Below are 27,033 nucleotides of genomic sequence, written 5' to 3'. Positions count from 1 at the left end.
TATATGTATACATGTACATAAAATGCACATCAAGTTGGAATCGTAGTAATAATAATAGTTAATGAGTTTATAACGTTCACATTCAATTATATCGTATTCGATTTAGTTAAGATTATGATTACAATACACTTTACTTTGTTCTTTTCTGTTTTCTGTTCTTCTCTGTTCTTCTCTGTTCTTTTTTGTTCTTTTCTGTTCTTTTCTGTTCGAATTCAAATCTAGTGGAATTGAAAAAAACACAGCTTTGTGGTTATCGAAAAATAGAAAGTGATCAATTTAAATGCTTCTTCGTTTTGGTTTGATATTCTTGAGAAAGTTGTCATTATCTTTAAACTGTGTGTTTGGTTCGTTGGTAGGATCGGGTACTTGAATGACTGACTGACTGACTGACTGACTGAATGATTCAATGAGTGAGTGGGGGAGTGGGTGAGTGGGTGAGTGGGTGTGTGAGTGTGTGAGTACCATGCGGGGGCTTGAGGAGATGAGATGAGAGCTGATCCTGGCAGTAGGTTGGTTGAGTGTCATGTGGAGTACAGAGTACAAACATGAACCAAATCTAATTCTGTATGTATGAGGTTAAATCTTTGTATGCATATTAGAAACAGTATATAGCATATAGTATGCATTTGGTGGGCGTGTATATCGTTTTTTTTTTCATATTTTTTCATTTCTTTCAACACAAAAATTTAACAATTTCCTCTTTCGAAACAGCTGAGAATGGCGCCTGACAAAGTCTCTATATAATATATATATATATATAATTATGCATATATGATTAAAAATGCCAACCCTCAATGATATACATTATTTGCATGTCAGTCCATATTTTCCACATTCTTATCCTTTGCTTTAACATGTTTTTTTTTTATTTATTTTTTTTGTTTTTTATTCTTATAATTTGTTTGTTTGTATTTCTTAAGTTTAAAACAAAATTTGAGCGAAATATAAGAGATTCAACTGAACGATTTGTGAAAACAATTAACCACAGGGAAAACATATTGTTCAGCGTATAAAAAGTTTGGTTTTTGTTTTGGTTTTGTTTTTTGTTTTTCCATTTATAATATGTGTTCAAGTATGTCTATGTGTACGGTATATATATGTATGTAAAAGCAATTGAAGCAACACCCTGTATACTCTCGTTTTTTTTTTGTTTTTTTTTTTTTATTTTAGTTACACTTTGAAATTCAACTTGGCTTTAGCAGAGACTTTTAAATTCAAATTCAAATTGCGTTTTGAAGGGAATACATATCATATGTATATTGTACGTATAAAAATGAATTCTTAGTCAAAAAATATATAAACGTTAGCTAAAACATAATTACATATGTATATATATGTATGTGTATATAAAGAAAACTTAATTGTAACATTAGACATTTAACATTAGATTGGTGTTCTGTTCTGTTCTATTTTCGATCTCGATCTCGTTCTTTTTTGGTTTAGTTTTCCATTTATTATTGATTAATATTAATAATTAATAATAATTATAAAAATACATATTTATGTGTATGCATGATGACTAGATGATGGTTCCATGATCGGCGTAGTTGCACTATATAGCTATATAAACACTAGAATCTATATCGAATGCAATGCGTATGCGTGACTATGATTAAACGAGCTAACATTTATCCATCGAATGTGTATCTCTTCCTCTGTATCTGTATCTGTATCTGTATCTCTGTGTGTGTGTTTGTGTGTGTGTTTGTGTGTGTGTTTGTGTGTGTTTGTGTGCGGTTCGACCGTAGAGACTCATTTACACTAATTGGAAATACATACATATGTATGTACATATGTACGTACACCAGTGTGCATTCATATACATTTTTGAGTCCCGAAATTGATTTAAATTAATTGCATAACGAAAACTGTCCAACTGTCCAACTGTCCACATGTCCTTATGCGAGATTATGGTAGGTAATGGCATCGGCATCCTTCATTGCTTGTGTACATTGAACGGATCCCTTTGATTTCTCAAACAACAAATTTAACATAGCAGAAGTAAATGGGGAATGTTTGTTAATAATAGCTATAATATACATAGATTAGATACGAGTGTATTTTCTTTCTTTTCAAATGAAATGCTGTATTCTGTCTGCCAAGCTTTGGGTGCTGATGCTGTCGTGGTTTTTGCTGTGCAACACTGCAAAAAAAAGGGGGTACAAAAATTAAAATCAATGGGTAACAACGAAAAGGAAATTATACCAACAAATCGGAAATCGAAAGTGTACATTCTTATGGGATTCCTGGCAATATAGTATGCGTCCTCATATCCGCCTTACAAATACTAACTAAAATACAAGCAATGCGGGAAATAAAATATCAAATATCAATAAATAATCAACAAATCATTAGAATTCGCTTATTTAGTTATTGCATTTTCCATTGCCCTTTTGGTTCTCATTTAAAGTTTCATTAACTTTTACCTTATATTCCTAACAATTTTTTATTATTTTTGAAATGCGTTGCCTTGCTCTAAAACTTACAAAAATGCTTGGGATATGAATCGTTTTATAGTTTTTCTTTTTGTTTTTGTTTTTGTTTTTTGTTTTTTTTAGTCTTCAATAGGAAGAATAAGCAGCTAACAACAAACAGTTAATATGCCTTGTGTTTCGTTTTTATGTATACGCACTATGTTTATGTTTATCGGTTATATATGAATGTATATGTATATTATGTATATAAATATTGTATTTTGCAGCTAGAAAAATTAGCGAAAATATTCATATATATTTATTTGTGTTTGTGGATGTCTTGCGCGTTAGAGTTCAAGGGTCTTGAGAGAGTGAAAGATCAGTTTCCATCTAAAATCAGTTGAGTCTTCGTTCCTCGGTTTAAACAAGTGCAGCGTGGAAAAGCGGAAACGGAAAAGTCTGTTCAGAAAAATTCCCTAAACGAGTCTCATATTCATTTTATTTCACATAAGAGTTTTTCTAGTTTTTTTTTAAGTTTTTTTTTTTAGGTTTTTAAGTTTTTTAGTTTCACGTTTACGTTTTCGAAGCAGTCTAAGATTTTGTTGTTTTCGAGTGTTGAAAAAGTGGTAAGTTCTCTACTAAATTGGGTTGTTTGCCTTTAAACACACACATAAATATATTCGTATATGTATACTTGTAGATATATATATCGTATATATATATATACTGTTCATAACTTACGGCTTATGTAGCAGAAGTAGCCTAGTGTGTAAATGTATTACAGATGGAGAGAGAGCCCCCGCGGAGGCGGGCTTCAACTTCAACTTGATTCGTTATATAGTAGCAACATTATAAATATATATATGTTTATGCATGTATATGTGTATAATTTGTTGTGTAAATGTTTTCAATTCGTGTATAAAATCAGTCATAGTCAATTATTTGTTTGGTTTTTAGTGTTTATCAATTATGTATATGTTTATGTTTATGTTTGTGTTGTGGTTGGGATGTGGATTGGGATCGGGATTGGGATTGCGATTGCGATTGAGATTGCTACCCGCCAAAAGAAGGAATCTGTATACCCATACAGACCCACTGTGGTAAGAGGGTAATGGTAAGAGGGGAAAGAACAATACTTTTTTTGCAATATTACGATTCGCACAATGACACACATAAAAACAGACACTACTCAAGCATGCATATTGAACATACATACATCAATTTATACCGTATATACTCTCACGATTTATGTATATTTATCTGTATATATACTGTATACTTATATTCTGTTAAAACGCTTTGACCGACTAGTATAAGAATTAAAATTCTACTTACAGAAAACTGTCGGGGCCGCCGCAAGGCAAAGCGACTCGGATTCGAATTCGAATTCGACTCGGATTCGATCCGAACCGATCCGAGCTCGTTCTGCACTGGCATTGGCTGCCCCGAGCATAGACACGCATAATCATTTGGTTATTCAGTTAGATATACTCGTACGCCTCCTATATATGTACTAAATAGTGTTTAAGCATTTCTCGAGTGGTTCCTTTAGGCATAGTCTAGTAATACTTAAAAACACTTCTACGAAGCCAGTTTGAGTTTTAATTTACTTTTACTTTTGGGGTTCTGGGGTTTTGGTTTATTATTAGTTCGCTGCTGGGCCGTATTGACGTCTGTCGATATCGATCCGATCCGATCTACTAGAATTTTTTACAAAATTTAAATTCCATGCTCCAAACATGCTCAACAACGCCGACGAATACGAATACGAATACGAATACGAATGCCTTTGGTTTACTTTTGGTTTCTTTTCCTTAATAACATTTATCAAAAATATAAACTACAATTAAAATGACTTTTGGTTTTCTGGTTTAGATATGACATACAAACATATATGTACATACATATGTACATATGCATGGACACCTACGAGTGTAGCCTAGGTTTCGTCCTCCATGGAAGGAGTGCCTGCCTGGCAGCCCAGCCTCATGGCCAGCTCGAAAAAAGACAGAGAGACCAGTTCTTGGGAGGACTGATCTCGTTTGATTTCGATTCCGATTCCGCTTCGATTCCATTCAACGTTCATATAGAGCTCCTAACAATCACATCAAATAATAGTCGTAATAGTAGTATGCATACACATACAAATGTATATACATAAGTAAGTGTATATATGTATGTATATATGTACGCGTGAGTTCCAACACTAGCATGCACTGGACTGTTCTTTCCATTCATTAAACAACACTTACACTTAGCTCTAATCCGTAAAGATCGGTTCTCTTGCTTCCTTGCGCCTTCCTACCGATGGTGTTACTTTTCCTTCAAGTTCCCCTTCTGTTCTGTTCTGTTCTTTTCTTGTCCTGTTTTTGGGCGGGGAAAACGAGACTTTTCCCCGAAAAACTAATCACAAATGGCCAACTACATGTACATATACTATATAGGTAATGTTAACATATATAAATCGGTTTACATGTACGTACATACGTACGAGTGTGTGTACGACGCCAACGTCGGGAGCCAGAGGCAGAGCCAGAGTTGTGGGAGAGTTATACCGCTCCGATGCTTCAGTTTGGCGCCTATATAGGTATCTATATACGAGTATATATGTATGTATATATATTCGTGTATATGTATACTTAGGGGAGAGCACAGTTAGTTGGCGGTATATGTAAAACGTTTATCGATTCGGATTATCAGAAATAAAACTGCATCCACGTACATACATATGCGAGTACGTGGGCATCGAGTACTATCCATGTTGTTAGTTTTGATAGCTTATACATACAAACATATGCATATCAGAAATATGACTCCTTAGAGTGTCCTGTGTGGGTGTGTGTGTGTTTGTGTGTGGCTTCTTCTTGACCAATTTTCGTATATGTATAGAGAAACATATCCATATGTATGTTTTTATTTAAAAAAAAGTTGTTTCGGCTTTCCTTATGTTTTTGTTGTTGCACAGTCTATTAGATTCTCAATTCATCAAATGTTTATCAACATACATTCATCATATACATATATATATATACATATATATATATATATATATAGGTTATACCGCTACTACGGACAAGGGGGATGGGGAGGGGGGACAGCAGAAAGATGGGGTCTCGGGGGCGTCCACTGGGGGCGTCAGGGGTGTGCACTGTACAGTTCACTGCATCGCAACTGTTCAAACTATGGAAATCAACTAAAAAATAAATCAAACCAAATAAAACTACTAAATAAATAAAGCAAACAAGTGGGGGTATTTTTGTATCAGAATATATATAAAAATCTTTAATGTTTCTCGGTTTTTGTTTTTATTTTGTTTGTGGCATTTGTTGGATTGTGTGCTTCGTGTAGACAACGGTTTACAACAATTTGTGGAGCAGAGGGTTGAGTTTTTTGTTTTCTTTGTTTTTTTTTTTTTTTTTAAATACTAAGTTTAAATGTATTTTTTTTTTCATTTGTGTGTGTGTGTGTTTGTGGGTGGGTGTGTGGGTGTGGTTGTTTCATAACATTTAAAAACCTAATAATAATGATAATAATAGTTGATCAACATAAAAACAAGTTTACGCAAGCACAAAATACAAAAATTAAAGTCCTCGCCGGAATCGGTCAGTGCTAATCCATCCAAAATGCTAATAAATACAATACAATTAAATAGTTTGCATTAGCATATACATATATGCATGTACTGAACTGTACTATACATAATCAGCTATGAAGGTGTGTAATACCATCAATCTATTGATGGTACCGATAGCAGTTTTTTTCTTCTTTCTTTCAACAATTTGTATATAAAAAAATTTCAACAGTTTTTAGTTTTTAGTTTTTTTTGTGGTTTTGTTTTTTGGTTGTCAAGTAAAAAGTTTTCTCACACGGAAAATGTACAATACTTTCGTTTACCTCCCCGTTGCATCATTGCATCGTCGTCGTCGTTACAGCTACATCAATACATTGATACATCAATACATCAATACATCATTCATCGTTACAATAGTCGTTCAAGTCAATGGGGGTTACATACAACAAGAGAGAACTACAAAATATATGCTCGTATATATAATAATCTCACTTAATAAATACACACAAAAATAATCGTAGAAAACCAAAAAAAAATACAATTCAATAAAATAAAATACACTAAGAAAAGCGTTTTTCCAAAACAAACAATGAAAGCACTAGCATAGTTAAATAAGTAATACATAGGTATGTATAATAATTATATTCAAGAAGTCTAATACCTGCTTATGTGTGTGTGTGTGTGTGTGTGTGTGTGTATGAGGAGGTCATGGTGGGGGGACGGGGTCGGGGTCGGGGCCTGCTGGGACACATGGGGCTCCTAGCAAAACCAACAAAAAAAGCGAGAGAGAGAGAGAGATTAATTACTTTAAGAATTACAAAATAAACATTTTTTAAATGCTGTTCCTGTTAATGTTGCGTTTGTAGTCTCAAAAGGTTCGGTTCCTTACATATTCCCCCTGCTCGTCTAATCATTAATTATTATTTAACTAACACTTAGAGAACACTTTAGTTAGCAAAGTAAATGCCTTAAACGGATACAGTGCACGCCACAAGCGTAAGGAGTGTAGCGAAGCTGCTGCCTGCCCCTCCTCTCCTCTCATCTCCTCTCCGTCCGTTCCGTTCCTTTCCTTTCCTTACGTTTCTTTAATAATTATTAAATTATTTGAGATTTTTGTTTCGTTTCACTCTTCAAGTGTTTGCCTACACACTCGCATCTATGCGTATGTAAATATGGGGACACATACACATACATATACGTGTACGCCCGTTGTATACGTGTACCTACATAGTTGTATAATTATAGTAGTTATAAATGTTAAGTCTTCTGCGCTGATTGCCAACTTTCAGTTAAATGTATTTGTTACTTTAAAATTGATTTATGCATTCTTTTAATTGGAACATTAATAGGTTCAAATTGCATCGAAACTGCGGGACCACGAGCTGCGTGTTGATTGCAGAAATACTCGTAAATAAAGGATCAACAATTACGACTTAGGCTAATTGTTTGCGTATGTTTGTGTTTGTCTTTGTTTCTGTTTCTGTTTCTGTTTGTGTTTGTGTTGGGTTTAAAATTAAGAAACGGCAAATATTGTGTTGGTTGTATTATTATTTAAGATACTTTCTTGTGTGGTGTGGTGTGGTGTGGTGTGGTATGGTGTATAAATAGCAAAACAATGGAATAGAAAACATCAAACGTAAAACTAGGCGAGTATAAAAAATGAATTCTGTTGTGTCGCGGTTTGGTCTCAGTTCGGGCTCGGGGGATCGGGTTCGGTTTTCGTATAAAGGTAGCAAACATTTCTTAAGCAATAGGTTTTTATAAATAATCAGTAATCAATAGATAGTAATGTAATCAAAAAATAATTTATAAACATAAAAACAGTTGTATAATATATATATATGTATCAAATGTTTATGCAATCAAAGAATAATAATAACAAACAATCTGCGCAGTTATACATCTAGAATTACAATCGGTTATCAAATAATTACGCTCTTCCTAGACTCCACTCGACTCGACCCTTCTTCGAGTATCGCTCGTCGTTATAAGCAGCTAATCGTTAATTATGTCTCGTTAGATTTCAGTTTTAGTTATATTATTTTTAATTCATGTTTTCTCTTGCTCCTTCTTCCGTAGCTTCAAAACGAACATGAGAAAGTGGAGGGACTTCTTCTGGTATTATTATTATGATTTATATAAAAATTCTTATTTCGTGGTTTGCTCTTGTTTTTTGTTTTTGTTGTTGTTTTTGTTTTTTGTTTTTATCCACTTTGGACTTGCGCACGTGAGAGAGGGAGCAGGGAACAAGGGGCCTGTGTGATAGGGTGAAGGGGGTCGAAGGGGATTGGCGGGCTGGGGCTAGGGCTGGGGGCGGAAGCGTTCCAACTTTTGAACATGAACATGAATACATACACATATCATAAACAAATACACACAAAAGTAAAAACTAGGCTTAACAGTGTAAATATATATGTATATAAAAATAAAACAAAATTCAACAATAATTTATAAGGTAATAAAAATCGTTCCAACAGTGTGCGTGTGTTTACAGTTACTGAGCGAGTTACAGAGCGGAGCGGGCCTACTGCTCGCTACCCTAGGATTTGAGAGTCAGAGAGAGAGACATGGTCCATGGATGGGACATAGGAAAGATGAGAAGAAGGTGACAGGTGACAGGTGACAGGTGAGAGAGTGGTGGGAGAGTGACCGCGCAAGTCAAACTACTGAGAGAGTGAGTGAGAGACGCACAGGCACAGGTCCTTCCGCACGTGGATGCGGTTGCGGTTGCGGTTGCGGTTCTGGTTGTGGTTGTGGGTGTGGATGTCGAGCGTGTTTACATACCCACGGGCGCCAGCTGCACGTAGCGGTAGATGTAGAGGCGGTAGTCCTTGCTGGCCAGCACCACGCTGCCATCGTCCATGAGCGCCACGTCGAAGCACTGGGCGTGCTTCACCTTCGACTCGAGGGCCGATATTAGCTGCCCGTCCTGCGTGAAGATGGTCAGGTTGAAGTTGTTGTGGTTGTCCGCGATGAGGATCTCTCCGTTCGAGTTGATGCCCACGCCGATGGGGTAGTTGGTGATGCCTTCGCCGCCGATCTGGCGAAGGTACTGGCCCTCGTAGTTGAACACCTTGACGCAGTGCGCCCGGTTGTCGCTGATGAAGATCTCCTGTTTGTCGTTCACGACGACGCCGTTGGGGAACTCCAGGTGCTTGGAGCACCCGAACTTGTGCAACACGTTGCCGTTCTGATCGAAGATGATCACGCGCATCACCTTGCACTCCACCACGATGATCCGCCCCTTGTTGTCCACCGTAACGCCGCGCGGATGTTGCAGGATTGTAGCCCCGAACTTGCGCACGAACTGTCCGTACTGGTTGTAGATCTGGATCTGGTGCGTCGGCGACCGCTCCGTCACGATGATGTCGCCCGAGTTGCGGACGACGGCCACGCGGTTGGGGTAGAGCAGCTGCGAGTCCCGCTTGCCGCACTCACCGAACTGGAACTTGAAGCGGCCCTCCTTGTCGAAGATCTGGATGCGGTGGTTGTTCGTGTCCGCCACAATGATGTCGTTCTGCGCGTTCACCGCCACGCCGCTCGGCTCCGTGAACTGGCCCTCCATCACGCCAAACTCCCCGAACTTGCAGTGGTAGATCATCTTCTGGCGCTTGATCTGCGACTTGGGCGGGTAGATGGTGGCTGAGAGCAGCTTGTTCGTCAGGTCCAGCAGGGACTCTGAGCTCACGGCGCTGCCGCCCCCCACCACGCCCCCAGCCCCGTTACCAGACGACAGACTGGACAGCTGGCTGGCAAACGCGTCCACGACGGCAGAGCTGCCGCCGCTGGCGGCCCCCACCGATGAGAATAGGTTGTCGCTGCCCCCGTTGCTCCACTTCTCGTATGGATTGTAGTGGGCCACGGTGCCGGCTCCCGATCCGGATCCACTGCCGCTGTAGCCGCCCCTCTTGGGCAGGAGCTCGCCGAAGTGCTGCTCCACGGCCAGGGTGCTGCGCTCCCGACCACTCAGCAGCAGGCTGCTGCCATTCGTGTACGCCCCCCCTCCGACGGAGCTGCTCTCGAGCAGGCCTCCGCTCAGACCCAAGCCGAGGCCGTGGAGCGTCGACTGGGTCTGCAGCTGGTGCTGTTGCGCCTGGTGCAGCTGCTGATGGTGGTGATGGTGCTGGGCGCCCGACTGCGACTGCCCGCCTGAATGGTGGTGGCTGTGGCTGTGGCTCCCGGCGCTGCTGGCGCTGCTGTTGCTGGCGCTCTGCGTGGGCCGAGCGATGGGCGGCTGCTTGCCGTGAGCGCTGCTGGCCTGGCTGAGGGCGCCATGGCCACCGTCAGAGCTGCTGGCCCGGATATAGCCAAAGGTGTTGCGCACGCCGGCCTGGATCGACTGGTAGTTGGACATGAACTCCATCTCGAAGGGCAGCTGCATGTCTTGGATGGCGGTCTGCAGCTGCTGCTCCAGAGACTTGCGCAGCAGAAGGGCCTCCGCCAACAAGGCGGAGGGAGGAGCGGGTGAGCGCTCCACCGCCTCGCACGTGGCCAGGCCCTTGTCGATCAGATCCCGGGAGCGCTGCAACCACGCGTTGTTGCTGTTGATCTTGGCCGAGTAGAGGGATTCGAGCTCCTTCAGCAGCTCCGTCTTGCGCTCGTCCAGCATGGATGCGAAAAACTGGTGCGTCTCGTTCAGCTCGTTGTGCGCCTTCTGGTACTGCAGCTTGACCTTGGTCAGATTCTGGTCGGAATTGCCGGCTATGCCCACGATCTCTCCGATCTTGCCGCGCATGTCCGCCAGGAGGGTCTGCAGGGCCGTCTCGTTCGCCGCGGAAGCCGCAGTGGCGGCCGCCGTGGCCAAGGCTGGTGACTGGACGTTCTCCAGCTCGTGCAGGCCCGTCGAGTGCTCCAGAACGATGCACTCCTTGCACACCAGGATGCAGCAGGTGCGACAGCTGAACTTGAGCAGCTCCTGCTTGTGGCGCGGACAAAACAGCTGCCGCTGCTGGTGCACTGAGCTGTAGAGGCTCTCCTGTTGCTGTTGCTGGTGCTGGTGCTGCTGCTGCTCCTGGGAGCTGGCCTGGGCGGCGGCGGCAAGCACGATCTTGGAGAGCTGCGACATGGGCTGGGTGGGCAGAAGTTGCTGTTGCTGCTGCTGTTGTTGTTGTTGTTGCTGTTGTTGCTGCTGTTGCTGCTGCTGCTGCTGCTGGGAGTCGAGTTGCTGCTGTTGCTGCAGCATCATAGTCAGGGAGCTGGCGTACTTGAAGTCGTTGGAGGCCGGGTTGTTGCTGGGCGGGCTCACCGCCAGGGGCAGGGCTGTCGCGTCAAACCCCTTGATGAGGCACACGTTGTGTCCGTTGAAGCAGTGCATGAACTCGTGGGCCGTCACGCAGTTGGCGCACAGGTAGCTCTGGCAATCGAAGCACTTGGCCACCGCGTCGCTGCACTTGCTCTTGCAGGCGGTGCAGCGGGGCGGGGAGCTGCCGTTCCCGTTGCTGCTTCCGTTGGATGTGTTGGAGGAGGCACTGCCATTGCTGGAGCTACCTTTGCCCGCGCCCACGACCAGGCTACTGATGCCCGAGGTGCTGCCGCTGGCGGAGCTTTGCAGATTGCTGCCGATGACGCCGGGTCCGTTCGAGGACACATTGGTGGCGCTGATGACGCTGCTGCTAGTGCTACCGCACCCGCTCAGGCCGCTGGTCGAGGAGCTGGATGAGGACGACGACGAGGAGCTCGACGAGGATGAGGACGACGAGCAGGAGGACGAGCTGGCCGACGAGCTGGACGAGACGGAGGCCGATATGGGGTGGTGGCCATTGATGACGGTCACGTCCGATCGCGTCTTGACGCCGACACTGCCGCTGCCGACGCTGGTGTACTCGTCGCTGCAGATCGCCGAGTCGCTTGCCGGTGGCGATGAGCCGCTCAGGGTGAGCGGGGAGTCTGATAGGTAGCCGGCGTGCTCGTACGACTCAATCGAGTTCGCCCCGCCCCGCATCGAGTCCAGAGATGGTGTCGGCGAGGACGCCATCTTTGTGTAATTGCCTGCGTTGGCTTCGTTGACCGTTAGGAGTAACAGCTGTAGGGCAGAGTGGAAGAAAGGGGGAAAGACGATAAAATTAGATAAGTTGAGTTCACATGCGGAATCATTCATTAATTTGTCTTGTTCATTTGTCTAGACACTTCCTTTGGAGCATTGCTTCCCTGCGACTGATTGAACCACCCCGCTCCCACCCCTTCCACCCATTCCGCACCTCAGCGCAGAGTTGGGTCCCACAGGAGCCTCTTTGTCTCCATAATTTGTCGGTAATTGCCGCCTCTAATCCCCCCTCGCAGCTGTGACATCTTCGAAGAGAAAAGTCGGGCCAAAAGAGACAGTCGCACCCCTGTTTCCTCCCCCACTATCGCCATCACTCCAGGAAAGGGGAAAGACCATTCAAATTATTGAAGGAAGCAGACGGAAGCAAAGCGAAGCTGTACCCTGCCCTGGATGAAAGCAGCCACAGTCACAGGATTCCCTTTCCCCTCGTCATAGAGTCCTGCAACCCCCCACAACAAAATGCAATAAACGCACCCAGACGCAAGCAGACAGCACCGCAGCCCTCATTCACATTCATTCCCTTCGTTCGACGGTTCAGCGGTTCGTCCGTTGCCTTGGGCAAAACTTTGCACGGCCAAAACAGGACAGGGCAAAGAAACACATACCCCTCGCCGAACAGTAAACAAAAAGAAACTTCTCCAGAGTTCCAGCTCCGAACTTCCGTCAACAAGGAAATCAACGTAAAAGGCAATCGCGAACGGGGAGGTAAAGCGAAGAGAACGCAGCGACATCAACCCCGAAAAATGTGCGGGGGAGCGGAAAGTGAGCGAAAAGAAATCGGTTTGAGGGAGAGAGGAGAGAGGAGAGGAGCTGTTTAACTGTCTAGACTGTAGTACATTTATCATGCACACACACACACACAGTCACACACACATCCCGCACACAACTCCAACGTACGTGAGAGAGGGACAGGGCGACGACTCACCTTTACTGTTTTGTTTTTGTATGTCTTGTTGAATTTTCTATGTTCTAGGCTCCGCTTTCGTTCTTCCGTTGCTCAGCTTGTGGTTGTTTTGTTGCTCTTCTTTCTAGTTGTTGCTCTCCGCAGTCACTAATTTGCTTGCTCTCTGGTCGCTGTGCTTGTAGTTGTAGTTGTGTGGCTGTTGCTTTTGTTTTTGTTTTTGCTTTTGTTTGCGGGGACACGCTGAAACAGATTTGTGTAGCATACTTTTGGGTGCTGTCCGTTAATGGCGGTGCGCGCACAAACTGCTGCAATGGAAAACAAAACAAAATTTGTATTTAAAACATTTACTTCCGTTCGAGGATCGTCTTAGTCACTATTATTATGTCTGGACACGGTGGAATGAGACAAGCGTGTCTGGGCAAGGGCATCTACTGTCCCCGCGCGACGTGACGCGAATGGCAGTTCAGTTCCCTGCAAAACTAACTTTGCGCATAATGCAGCGACCCGGGTAAAGCTCCCAAGCCGCAGCAGCAGCAGCAGCGGCGGCGGCAGCAGCAGCCACTCAGTCGACGGCGACCGCGTCTCGACTTCGTTATCGCCGCCTCCAGAATGAGCGAGACCGAGACCACGTCCTGTGCCTGGGGACCACACAAATATGCAGAAAGAAATGCAACTCTGCATACCACGAGGCGGCTGCCTACGTCAGTGCAGTGGGGTCTGCTCCCGGTTTGCAAATTAACGTCAAAAATTACCGAGACAGAACAGGCGAAAAATCAATATATATATATATATATACACACACACACACGGAATAGTCTCATATTCACATGCATACTCGGCAACAAGCTGCGAGAGAGCAGAGCGATAGACCTGAGCACAAGAGAGAATGAACTCTCATGCCGAACTGTTGAATGCCGGTCCGGTCCAGGTCCAGGTCCAGAAAAAGCAGAGCAGAGCACCAGAGCGCAGCTACAACACGAACAAACTGCATCCCCCTGGCACCCACAGTTGTTGCTGTTGTTGTTTAGCAACCCCTAAAACAATATGGCGGCTTTCAGACCAGACCAGACCAGACCGGACCACCCACCCGAAAAATCTCGAAAAGCCTCCCCTGAAGAGCAACAATTTTCCATGGCAGACATTTCGCGCGTGCTACAGGTTGCGTGCTCCGCTGAGAGCCAGCGCCAAAGAGAGATAAGGCAGCGAAGAGAGAGCAGAGAGCAGAGAGCTAGACAGAGACAGCAATCAGGAAGAGTTCTCAGAGCCCGCGTCGCTGTTCTGCCGCTGCCTGCGCATGTTTTTTCCCAATTTGGGCAACGACCGCAAAAAGCAAGCGAAAGCAATAGCAACAAAGCGTCTGCAGCTCTCTTCCTCTCCCGCTCTGACTCACTAGATGTGGGATGTGGGTGGCTGGCGGCATGTCTGCTCTATGTTGCCGCAGAACTTTCGAGCAGCAGGAAGCGCTTATGCTGCCGGCGCCAGCAGTGCAGCAGCTCGGCAGCATAACTGCACGGTGAATATTTCTGTATACCCCCCGATGGAGAGAAGCGAGAAGAAATAGCCAGACGACAGGCACACTCGATTTGTGTACATATTTATGTTACATGCACACAGCAATGACCAAAATAATAGACCCACTACCGAAACCTGTCTGAAATAGGATCGAATCTGAACTATCTTACTATCTTACTAGATCCTCGAACCTCTTAATAAGTAACATATTTACATTGCATAGAATTAAATAGGATTTTCTTCTACCGATTTTGCAGTACTGCCAACTTTTGCAAATGCCTCAACTCTATCTCAAGTTCTAGTCACACCTGGGACGTACCTCCAAAAAGTGACTCATAAATAAACTTTGGGCGCTGGTGGTAATTTCAACAAATTAGTTAATATACACAAGAATAGCGCCAAAACGTCACCGGTATATCCAATAAAATCAAACAAAGGGAGCCGGGGGTACGGGGCACGGCGCTTGGTTTTGGTTGCCGGCAGAGGTTGATAGTAGGCGCGCATTGTCTATCGATTAGATTAGCACATTTTCGATTGGGGCAGTGGCCATGCTGTGCCGCGAAGAGGGGGGCAGGCAAAACTGTCGAACTGTCAGTCCGATTGTATATCATGACAAGATAAATATCATTTGGGCCATCAGAAGAAGCGCCCGGATCTCAATATCTCCGCCATATGTTTTCTATAAAGTGGATCGCTGCGCAGAGTGTTAGTGGTGGGGAGGGGAGGGGATGAAGGGTGTACCAATGAAATGTACATACAAATTCCAGACGGCTTGTAAGTGTTTAAAAATAGAGAGAAGAGCAGCTAATAATCAGACAGTGCACTGCACTCTGCCTCTCCCTCTGCCCCTACCTCTGCCACCCCCGCCATTATCCCCTACTAAAGAAAGAAGAACAAGAAAGGGAGAAATGGGAAGTGGAACAAACGACGCAGCCATTACTAATGCAAAACAATTTGTACACGATTATGAATTTCATGGCTCAGGAGAGTGGAAACAGTCAGCAGCGAGAGCCCTCCTGTTGGACACGCCGATGGAGATCGTTATGTTCCCCACGTGAGGGGGGGGGGCAGAGAAAGAGACAGAGACAGAGCCAAGTTCAAGCTATAGTAAGCAGAGAGGGGCGCAAGGGGGAGAGCGAACAGTTCTGGTTCTGCAGAACTCCCCCCACTCCACAAACAAACTCAAAATAAACAAAGCTCTGTTTCACTTCCATGCATTCCCCGGTGCCGTTTGGGGTTGCGACGGAAACTGCGACTGCAGCAGAGTTCAATGGTACCAACAACAAGAACAACCAGCACCAAAGCCAAAGAGCATGTCACAAACACACACACACACAAGTGCAGGGATACATGGATACACGCATACACAGAGGCAGAGAGCGAGGAGGAATGAGCAAGCCATAAAACAGAACAAAGCAAACTACATTTACCTGATGCACACACACAAATACAAAAAGGCACACAGGAAAGGCACTTCTTCTAGAAGATAAAATATTCGTCCCAATCGCAGTCCCGATCCAATCCCAGGCCAGGTTGGGACAAAGGCACCGCTGTGGCGGTGCACGACCCGCCGCTGCTCGATGCAAATTTTGTATGCTCCCCAGAATTTCGCGACGTTCCGCCCCACCGTCAGCCGTACAAATTGACAGGCGGGGGACTATGCGTCAGCAGCAGCAGGCAGCTCTGCTCAAGCTGCTGCTGAATGAAATTTTATTGAACAAGACAATGGCGAAAAAAATCTGCGACGCCAGGCACAAGGGAGTTTTATTGTAGCCAAGGGATTGGGAGAGGGAGAGAGACAGAGACAGAGAAAGAGAGCGAGATGCAGACAGCAGCATCCAATTTAGCAGACAGCGTCCCGATCCCGACGCTCTCCCACGACTAGTGCCTGCTCGTTCCCACTGCTGCGGCAGCCCGACAGGTCAACGGCGTCGCTGCAGTTCTTGTTTTTTCGTTGTCTTCTTCCTCCTCCTCAGCCTCTTCCTCATCTTTCTGCACAACAGTTTTCTTTCTTACTGCGCTTTGTAGTGTCTGTGGTTCGTGTTCTCTCTCTCCCTCTCCCTCTCCCGCTCCCTCGCATGCCCTTCCATGTCTGGCCTGTCAACATGGCCGGCCATTAGTCTGAGCGAGACAGGGACAGATGAAGTGTGTGACTGTGTGTGTCCTGGCCTCCAGAGGGGCAGAGGAGAATATTGGGACTGGAAGTACAGTGCCGGATCGCAGCATAGATGCAGCAGCACAAGCGAATTGGCGTTATCTATTGGCTGCATCCAATCAAACGGAACGTGTTCCGCCGCCTCGTTTCTCGTGTTAACCTCTGATAAATATTTGCTATCTGCTTTAACATTTTCAATTAGAGATGTACCATTTTCGATTTCGGGTTTTTTCGCCCCGACCAAGTGTGTTTGTGTTCCATCTGGCGTTATCTATTACGTGGTGCAGCAAACGCGACTCTACACGGCCTGATAATGGAAGCACACACAAAACATGAAAATTGATTCGGAGAAACGACCCCGACCAAGCGACCCAATTCTGGAGCGAGCAGGAAATGCACTGCAGCTAAGACGCTGGACTGGATAGCGGGAAAGCCCTCCCTGATAAAGGAATACCCCGACATACAACATCCACCATCCACCATCGTACTAGCCAACTGTTTCCAGATCGTGCCCCAAAGCGGTCCCCTAGAGCTAGAGGTAGAGCCCCATCGGCGGCGACAGCTTTCAATCAGTCAAAGCCAAATCGAGCGTGAAACAAGACACATGGAGCCAGCCACATCCAATGTTTTTTTTTCTGTTCCGTGTGTTTATGTTCGACGTTCGAGTAGAAGCAAATTGTAAACACGTTTTAGGTTTTGTATTTTAATGAGGAGAGCCCCCGAGCCCCGAGCCTCAAGACCCCCAGCGCCGAGCGGCGCTCGCACGTCGATCAGTCGGATGGCCGTCTGTATGCTCGTCTACAGTGATTAACTTTAAAGAACATTGCCGTAATATTTTCTGTTTAAAATACACACAGAAACAAGAAATAAACCCGTGTTTTGTTCTTCCGCATCGGAGCCACAATAACAACAACAACGACAACTTAAACAGTCGATTCTGGGCATTGTTTATACAGTTGTTGTGAGGTGTCGCAATAAGTAGGCTCGCCCTGGGGGAAGCGGGGTAAAGGTAGCCCCCCCCCAACGGAGGATATTTCTGCACGATCACCACCACCCCCACAGATAATGAATGTTTGTCCTTTGCATGCACTCGTGGGAGCGGGAACATCGATGCCGGACGCGACACGGATGGCGGGCGTGCAACGAAACAAGAAATGAGATAATAATAACAAAAAGCTCACAAACTCAGTGCTGCCCTCAGCAGCAACACAACGGAGAAGAACAAACACAAAGCAGAAAGCGGAAAAATACACGCGGGGGTCTAAAGGAGGCTGAAGGCGGGGCTATGTAGCAACAATGCAAGTGATGCGCCGCAAGATACACTCGTAGACAAATGGAAGGCAAAAGGCGAGAAGGAAAAAGACAGCACACACACACACTTCAACACAGATACATTCGCACACAGACGCAACCACGCACTCACGTAGTCGGCGCGAACGCTTGCTGCCGCCGATTCTAAACAAGTTGATGAACTCTGCTCGCCAGTTCTGGCTTTGGCGTCAGCGTCGGCATCAGCGTCACACAGAGAGGAAGAGAACCACACAGCTCAGTTTTATTTTTCATAAGTACATGGGCATTTGTATATGTATTGTACATGTGCATGTGTTTTGGGTTGTTGCAAATGTGAATTGCACTTATATTTATTTTATTGGTTATTCCACTATTATTAATACTTTTTATTGCTTTTCCGCAGAACCAACTGCACAGGCACACACACACAGACACTCACGAGTAGACGGAGAGAAAACAACACCGCGACGGGGGCCTGCTGCTTGTTGGTACGACGCGAGCGCACACGTTGCTGTTCCGGCGAGCGTTAAGAACGGAATGAGAATGGACAGCCATAGCAAAGAAGAATTTTACAAGATACAAGATACAGCAGAGGCAGCGACAGCGACAGCGACAGCGTCAGCAGCAGAGGCGGCGTGGAACGCGGAACAGTGCCTCGAAACGGAATGGAACGACGCGACCAAAAAACTCACTCAACCAGTTATATCGCAGAGACAAAGAACGAGTGCGACTGAGAGAGGCATGGCAGGCAAAATCTAGTTTCGGCCGTAGAACGCAGCGGAATGGAGTGGCAATTGGAACATGATGTATGTATTTACATACATACATATATGTATGTACAAATAGCTAGGCAGCGTCGCCAGCGTTGGAATCGTTCGCAGCGCAGCCAGCGATGAGACTGACCTCTGACAACCTCCTACACACACACGCACACTAGTGCACGGAGAGCGTACAAGCACCAGAACATAAATTGCGCGAGGGAGCAGTGCACTCCAGAGCAATGCAAGTGAGAGAGAAGTAAACGAGCGAGTGTGAGTGGGAACAGTGGGAGCAAACGGCAGAAATATCGGTGGGCAAGGGTACCTTCTTGGGCCCCAATACACAGTTTTCCAAGAATGAGTCAAAGCTTAAAATTAATTTTTATTTATTCATACATATATTATATAACATTTATTTCTGTATTGTACACAATATTGTACAATTTGCATAAACAGGAATTGAGTTGCAGGTACACAGAAAAGCAACAACAAAACCAGCCGAGCTGAACTGTTATTTCTTGTTCTCTTTTGGTCTTTCTCTTCGACTGGAGAAAGGAAGAACGGTCTCGAACTGAAACACACACACACACATAGTACACTTACTCTTTATAGTCATAAACGGCTAGTTTACACGTTGCAACTTTAGTGCTGATGCAATAGGAGGAAGCTGGAACCCCCGAGAGAGAGAGATAGAGACAGAGAGAGAGAGGGAGGGAAAGAAGAGAATGTAAAAGTCTGCGCGCTTGCGTCATGTGCGTTTTCGTTTCGTTCAGAGCGGAGCTGAAGAATAACGTGAATAGCCTCTGTCGCAGCCGCAGTCAAAGCCAACGCCGGACACGGCTCGTATCATAAACCAGTCTAGAAACGCGCACGCCGCCTGGCTGTATAATTATGCTGCTCTTTCAACGTTCCTATGGAAGTATGGGTGTTCATATGTACATATGTATGTACATACATATGTATAGCGATAGGTATGTGCGAGTTTGTGTGTGGTTGGCAGCTACAAAGGGCCTTAAACTCTGCTTAAAGTCAAGGTCAGTGATTTCTTGTTCTCTCTTTTGGACAGCATTGCCAATTTCGATTGGTCGCCGTGATTGGCTGCGTGACTCACGCAGCAGGCAGCGAAAGCCGAGGAGAAACGCGTCTAGTATGGGTCCACATCCTCGCTGTTCTTCACCATTGCCCCGCTCCCCCACCCTCGAAGGCACAGGCCAGGGCAATTCCAAGAATTTCCAGAAGTTCAAGTGGTGGCTGCACAGGAAACAAGTGGAATATGGCACAGGGAGAAGATGCCTTGTCTCTCTCAGCCTTCTCCACTCTCCACTCTTCTCTGTTCCATTTGTAGCCCCTGCGATCGATGTACCCTCGGCCCCCACCGACTTAGCAAGAGCAAGAGCAAGAGCAAGACCCAGAGCCAGCGCTCGACGCGTCTTGTCCTTGCCGGCGGTTCATGAACCTCCTGTCCATGACGGACGGCGACGTGGTTAAAGTAGCAAAAAGATACCGATACGGCGGCGAAAAAAGTCAGCGTCATGCCAACAAAAAATTTCGCCAACCGCTCTATATGTGTGTGCACGTATTTCACTGCTGAGAGACCGAGAGGGGAGAGTATCTGGTACACGGTGATGCTCGTGTAGGCCACGGCACGGCACGGCACAGCATTCATTTGCCCGACCTCAACCTCAACTGTTTTATTGCCATATTGACAGGCAATTCAATCGAACTCGTACCAATAAACCCTCTCCCCCGGCCTAGTCTACGTTCCCTACCACACAACAAGCTAATTCAAGAGACGGCACGAGGGGAAGGGGGATGGCGCGATCCCTTTTAGCAGCTGTCGCCGGTCTACCCCTGCGCCTCCACTGCCACTGCCACTGCCACTGCCACCAGATGTTTCCCTTGGACGAACGATGATCGGAGGGCAAACCCAACCCTAACCCGAACACATAAACCATCCAACAACAGCAACAATCCACACGTATTTGTTATGGCTCTTTCAATAATTTTTGGGAGAGACTATGAAAAAAATGTGACACTTGAAACCGGAAATTAGCAGCAGCAGCAGCAGCAGCAGCTGTCGCTTTCTCACTCGTTGCGTCTGCTCCTTCACTTTATCCGCGCTCTTGGCCAGGTGGGGAAGAGTGTAGTGTGCTTATGCACTTAAGAGACGACAAAGAGAGAGCTCGAACACAGAGTGCAGCTTCTCTCTAGGAAGGAGTCGTCCAGTCGTCTGACCGAATGAGTAATGCCCTGCTCCTGTGGCAACTCGAACATTTCTAAGACCTTACATAATTACCAGATCTGCGCATTAGAGCACTATACACAGTTAGTTACACGTTTTAGTTCCGGAACACGAGCGATTTGAGCTCTGAGCATTGGAGTAATGGAGACTCACACTCCCAGATAAGCAACGGAAAGTATCACACAAAAAGCGAACAACAAATTCCCTCATCAGCTTTTCTTACGCTGTTGAATTGCTCAATTTGGGTTGGCAACAGCAACACCAACACCAACACCACATAAATACATAAGTAGAAGAAAACGAATAAAACGAAGAAGAAGAAAAAGAACAAGGTAGAATAGAGAGAGAGAGAGGGGGGGTATGTTTTTGGTGGCATAAGGCATTGTAACTCTAGCCCCGTGGCCCGCATATGTACGAAATTTGGTAGATCCGAGAGACGACCCAGGTCCAGGTCCGAGGTCGGGCAATACCGACCGTTCTCGTCTTTCAACGCCCACCATATCCACTTACATTACCGCTAATAAGGGCTCTTTATCGAACTCTTCTCCCGCTTCCCCCTCCTTTTGACTGCTCTACCCCCCGGCTGAGGCAATGAGTCGCTCCGCACTGACCTCATAATTCGCAATAAGCCACATAATAAGCGAGGAAGATCATCATACGCCTCCGAACCCCTCCCCGCCCTACGCAGCACAGGATTCGGTCATCCATGAGCAGGAAATTTCAATCAACCCGTTGAAATCCGAACTTCTGCGGGCCACAGTTCGAGCTTTCCTACACATACATATACCCTTCTTCGTTTTTAGCAAGTCGTATCCGACGATCAGAAGGAAACAAAAGCGAGGCTGTAAATCTTATTACAAAATATAACATGTCGACGAAAATGATCGATAAAAGTGCTTGTTTTTATTACTACAAGGCAAGCATAGGTCTGCCCTGAAGAGTATTTGTACTTCGGTGGCAATAGATACATTTTCATTCGTTTTTCTGCTGCTGCTGCTGCTTTTTCTGTGTTCCCCTTTAGTTTTTTCGGGTTCTCAGAAAGTTCGCAGTTTGGTCAAAATGTTGCGAAAACGATGCGAGGGGGAAGGGCTTTAGCTGGAAGCGGACAAAGGCGAACCGGTGAGAACACCGGCCAGGGGCGAGCGGCAGGGGAAACAGCGCATAAATGACATTAGTTTGGACACAATAAATAAAACGTTAACAGCGCTAGAAAAACAAAGACAACAACAGCAGCAACAGAAACCACAAAAGTCAATGAACGGCTAAAAAATTCACGAACTTGAAAAAAGTGTGTAGCCAACGTTGACGCAAGCAGCGACGCGGCAGAGGCAGAGACGATGTCAATAAACCAACTAACCGGCGACCTGCGTCGCTGCGACTGCGGCTGCGTTGCTTAGACGCAAACCATGAATATAGAAGCCCAGAAGCAGAATTAGCAAAAAAAAATAGACAAGAATAAACTTGTTGCTCAGGCAGCGAAAGCAAGGGCAAAAGCAACAGCAACAAATCGCTTGATAAATGTCCTGTGGCGGCAGACGTACGAACGTACATATGTATGTATGCCAAAAGCTCGGCGCGGAAGTTCAAAAACAACAGCCACGAGAACATCAAGAACGCATCGATGCCGTCGGCACATGTTTCGCATGCTTTATGGGCTCCTCCAACCCCTCCTCCAACTGGTACGCCATCTATCCCTTTCACACCCATTGCCCACCACCGCCTGGCATTCCAAGCCCATGAGGCTCTACTTCTCTCCAGACAGAAGCGTATGTATGTACGCACGTGCGCCCTCCCACTGCAGAGGATGTGATAGTTTGGATGAAAAATAGTTAACTCAAAAAAACGGGCTCAACCATTTCACAAAAAACAAAACAAGAACTCCCAGAAGGAAATAAATTAATTGTTTTTTACCAACTGTAGTTTTTTAAAAGTCCAAAATCGGATCGAAATCAGAGTAAATGTGCATTCGGTGAGCAGGGTATTCGCAGCCTCGACCCATTCGTGCTTGATTCGTGCTTTTCTGCATTTGCCTCTCTTCCGCTGTCAAGGCAGCGGCAGGTCTTGGGTGGATTTCTAGTACGAAGGATAGACAAGGAGAGGTGATCCTTGCCAGAATGATTTATTGTCTATGTGAAAATAAAAAGCTCTTAAGTACTCGTATTATTCTCTCCTTGAGTACCCTCTCTTTTCCTCCCAGAAAACACCAATGTTAATTATGCAGCACAGGAAAGGACGGAGCCCCCAGCAGGGTGGACGTAGTGGCATTTAAGATCTTTGTCACTGCGTCGTGTTGAGGAGGGTGGGATCTCGTGTGTGTGTGTGTGTGTGTGTGTGGTTTGTATGTGTGTGCTCAAGCGGTACTCATGTAATTGATGAACGCTTTTAATTATGGCCAGGCTTTAACTGTCACTTTTTGGGTAATTTCTGCAGGGAGGGAAGTGAAGGAAGAGTTCTTCCCGAGTAGAGTTTTCGAACCTGGGATGCTCCATGTTCGATTCCTCCATGGTTCAATGCCACAGTTGTTCCAATTACCAATTCGTTCCTCTTGCCAATTCACCTTCGCCCACAGTTGCGCGATCTTCACACGCGCGGACTGGCGGTGAGCGGGCGCGGGAGTGGGGGATGGGGGGGGGGGGGGGGGGGGGGGGTTAGCTAAGCGTCTGTTCTTTTGTTTCAAACTCGTTTGTTAGCTCTACCTAGGCAGAGGCTGTGGTAGAAGTAGAAGAAGCAGAGGCAGAGGCAGAGGCTGGACTGGAGGCATTTCAACTTTCAAAAAAAAAGAAGCAAAGTCAGCGCCAGGTTATACTACGTTAACACACACATGTACATATATTGTATGCATGTATGCATGTATGCATGTACACTTGAACCCCGTGACTACGGAGTCTCTGTGTGATGCCTTTTGGTCTTGGCCAAATTCGCTTTGTTTTGCCTGCTTTATTATTATCTTTCGTTCTTTGCTTATTTGCTTCTGAAAACCTTTCTTTCTCCCCGCTCTGCTTCGGAGTTCTGTGCCCCCCACCCCCACCCTCACCCCTCGCCACTTTTCGCCAACCAACGAAGCAGCTGTCATTAGGTCTGCGTTTCATTCCCCAGTTCCCCATTTCCCCTCAACCACTTCTAATGTCTTTGTTGCCTTCCTCTTGTGGCGTTCTTTCACCTTTGCGACGGGGTCTGGTCTTTTTGTGACTGTGGAAATTTTTGTGGTACGAGCATTTTGGCAGAAGGTCAACGTTCATAATTGTCTGTATTCTGTGGCACTCTTTAAGCCAACGAACCGAATGAGCCAGCGCTCCTTCTCTCACACAATTTTAATATTAGATGCGGCAAATTATTATATTTTTTATTCAACGGAAATGGCACTTTGGGTCGATCCAGAATGGGATTTTCTGTACAATCCCCTCTGTACATCATTTTAGAGTACATATGTATGAACGTACATTTTGAGCACAAGGGCACCAAGAGCTGGAGCTGTGATTTAACAAATATCGAAGATACCGACTATCCAGTCCTGCTACATACATAAATGTAGATATTTCAAATAGGAATGTGCCAATTTTCTATTCCAACTTTATCCGAATAAATGAATCCAACTAGCGGTTACCTTCAAGTCGAAGGGGCATTCTATGGCGTTACTTGTTTGCATAACTCTTTCTCTCCAGCGTTCTCAATTCGCACGCCATTCTTATTATTTCCCCAATGAGATCTGGAAGTTATTTTAACTGGGCCTGCAACCGCTTGCTCCCATGAGAGTCAAGACTTGAGTGGGTTATTCCCCCTTAATTTCCCCAAAGAACTTTGGGGAGAAATTCCCCTGTTAAAAGGGGGCACTCCAAAGGTTAAAGGTTGCCACCAGATTAGGGAGAGGCCCATACCCAAGAAGGGGGCGGTTGATCTATGAGCCGAAATGGAAACAATTATATGATTCCATAATTATGGGGATTGTCTGTTTGGTGAATGGGGTGGGGGATGGGGTGGGGTGGGGTGGGGAGGCCAGGCAGAAACTTCCAATATCATTAACCAGTTCTACGGGTATGGTCGGTTTCCTCGGAGTTGTCTGCACTCACGAGTAAATGAACCCGACCCTCGTGAGCGCGACCCGCCAACACAAGACCCGACCCGAGAACTCCAACAACAACAGCCACAACAATCAGATCCGAACAACTGCCAATCATCGAGAGGCAAGCAGCGAGCAACGAACACGGCGCGGCGAACGGCGATAGCGGCGTTGGCGTCCACGAACATTGACCTTCATTAGAGAACAAGAGGAAGAACCAGAACCAGCAGCAGCTCCAACATAGTTTTAAGCTCTCTAGCTCTCTCACTGCCGTTGTTGTTGTTGCTGGTGCTGTAGGCCATCAATCAGTCACTCACTCTCTTGCTCGCTCACTCAAGTCAAGCGCAGCTTATTTCCCCTTTCAGTACTTCCCGAACGAGGCAGCGGCCGTTTTGGTGCAGCGCTGGACACACTCTAGACTGACTTTATTCAAACGGCGATAGATGCTACCTGCGAATGGATTATGGGAACACCGACGTATGTAAATACATAAAGACGATGCAAGCCTCGTTTGGCCAGTACCTTGAGCTCTCTCTCTGCGACTACCAGGGGCTGTATCTAGCGGTACATTTGCGCACGTTTTTCTGCTGTAATAATATTATTATTTAATACTGACACTTTATAGCACAGAAACAACAGCACCAAACGAAATGCAAAATGCGTTACCTTGCTTCTGGGAGGAACGGGAACGGGATCGGACACGGACAGGAGAGGAGGGGAGCACAGAGCACAGCACAGCACTCACTTCTCGCTTAGAGCTGAATCACCATAAGCCCAAAGCCACGAAAGAATAAATAATAAGTGACTTTGGACAGGCAGACAAGCGGAGGAACAGGGAGAAAGAGGGGGAGATACATTTATCTAATAAGAAATCAGCAAAAGCCGCATCTAAAAAACGTGTTTCTGTTTTTTTTCCTTTCTTGGTTTTTTTTTATGTTTTGTTGCTGTTCGTCGTTTGTCCCCTCCCGGGGGGACATTCGTGGTTCAGGGCGGTATGTTAGAGGGGAGGAAAGAAAGAGCCGAAGCTCCAAGTAAATTGTGAAATCATTTCTATTTCGAAGCAACAACAAGCGGAAGCAACAACAGGAACAACAGGAACACCAAACCAGCAACAAAACCAAAGAATTGATAGGAATACATACATATATGTACATATGTATACATACATATATGTATGTACTGGCTGACTGCTGCTGCCTGGCCATCAGCCCACCCCCCTCCCCCCACCTACACCCAACAACGGCATTCGCTTTGTTTTATCAGCAAATACAAAATATACTATACTTCAGCTCCAGCGCACTACAATACTCTGAATATTTCCACATCAGTGTTTCAATGCGGACTCGAGTAGATCCGTTCAAGGCACATCGAATAAGAAGGTAAGGCAGACTGTCCCCCTCTTTGGGTCATGCCCTATCTTTTTGCGCTGGGTCTTAAAGGGGGGCCAGTCCATCGGACTGCCTTACCTTCCACTGAATGTCACTTGGTACATGCTGTTGCTGGTTCTTGCTCTGTTCCGTCTTGCGCGTGTCGCCGTTATTGCTAGATTCGTTTGCTTTAACAGCTGGCTTCGTGTCGGCTGGCTCCGTCGTCTGGCCTGAGAACAACAGAACCAAAGCCAAACAAAGTCAAAAGCAAATGGAAATGCAAAGACGCAGGCAGCGTGTGAACATTTCGAGGAGAGAGAGATCCCAGCTTAAGAAGCGGAGCGGGCGGGGCGGGAGAGCGTCGCCAAGTGCAAGCAAGCAAGAACAAGAGGAGAGGGATTGGCTAGTGGGGTCGGTCTGTGGATACCCTTACCCCTTAATACGCGAAAACAGGGCATTCTCGATGGGCAGGAACAAATGCAGTGGTTGCGAGGAACAATAAGATGTCATACAAAACACGCTTAAAATATTACTTTTACTTTTAATTATGACATATGTATATGACATTTATGTAGAACCACTTGATGCTGAACACATATGAAAGCCTTTGCGCCTATACTTCGGCTATTCAAAATCTGTACAGAATTTTATGCCCAATCCAGCAAGGGTATGACGAGAGCAGCATCAGCAAGATCCACAACAAAAATATGAGAACTCAGA

The 27,033-nt window shown here is 45.7% G+C and overlaps 1 protein-coding gene and 1 long non-coding RNA gene across 15 annotated transcripts in view; one reads left to right on the top strand and one right to left on the bottom strand.

The window, feature by feature from the left end:
* Positions 1-173: 173 nt before the first annotated feature.
* brat (brain tumor) overlaps positions 174-27,033 on the bottom strand; it is a 31,779-nt gene continuing 4,919 nt past the window's right edge. Inside the window, exons 1-4 of one of the 14 annotated variants that reach the window (XM_033379647.1) lie at positions 18,582-18,597; positions 12,954-13,237; positions 8,770-12,007; positions 174-2,143 (exon numbers count right to left, since the gene is read on the bottom strand). In XM_033379647.1, coding sequence (XP_033235538.1) covers positions 2,073-2,143; positions 8,770-11,959 — 3,261 coding nt within the window. In that variant the 5' untranslated portion in view covers positions 11,960-12,007; positions 12,954-13,237; positions 18,582-18,597 and the 3' untranslated portion in view covers positions 174-2,072. Of the gene's footprint in view, positions 2,144-8,769; positions 12,008-12,953; positions 13,238-13,306; positions 13,393-13,416; positions 13,433-17,780; positions 17,797-18,018; positions 18,115-18,272; positions 18,495-18,581; positions 18,598-27,033 lie in introns of those variants that run through there. The other 13 variants (XM_015181370.2, XM_033379641.1, XM_033379636.1 and 10 more) reach the window with 13 other exon arrangements.
* Positions 25,033-25,842, top strand: LOC26532424 (uncharacterized). Its single transcript, XR_001451458.2, has 2 exons — positions 25,033-25,510; positions 25,572-25,842. It is a non-coding gene; the product is annotated as an uncharacterized lncRNA (long non-coding RNA).

Source organism: Drosophila pseudoobscura, chromosome 4 (assembly GCF_009870125.1).
Source record: "Drosophila pseudoobscura strain MV-25-SWS-2005 chromosome 4, UCI_Dpse_MV25, whole genome shotgun sequence".
In the NCBI taxonomy this organism is placed as follows: Eukaryota; Metazoa; Arthropoda; class Insecta; order Diptera; family Drosophilidae; genus Drosophila; species Drosophila pseudoobscura.
This window is presented reverse-complemented; position numbering and strand designations above follow the sequence as displayed.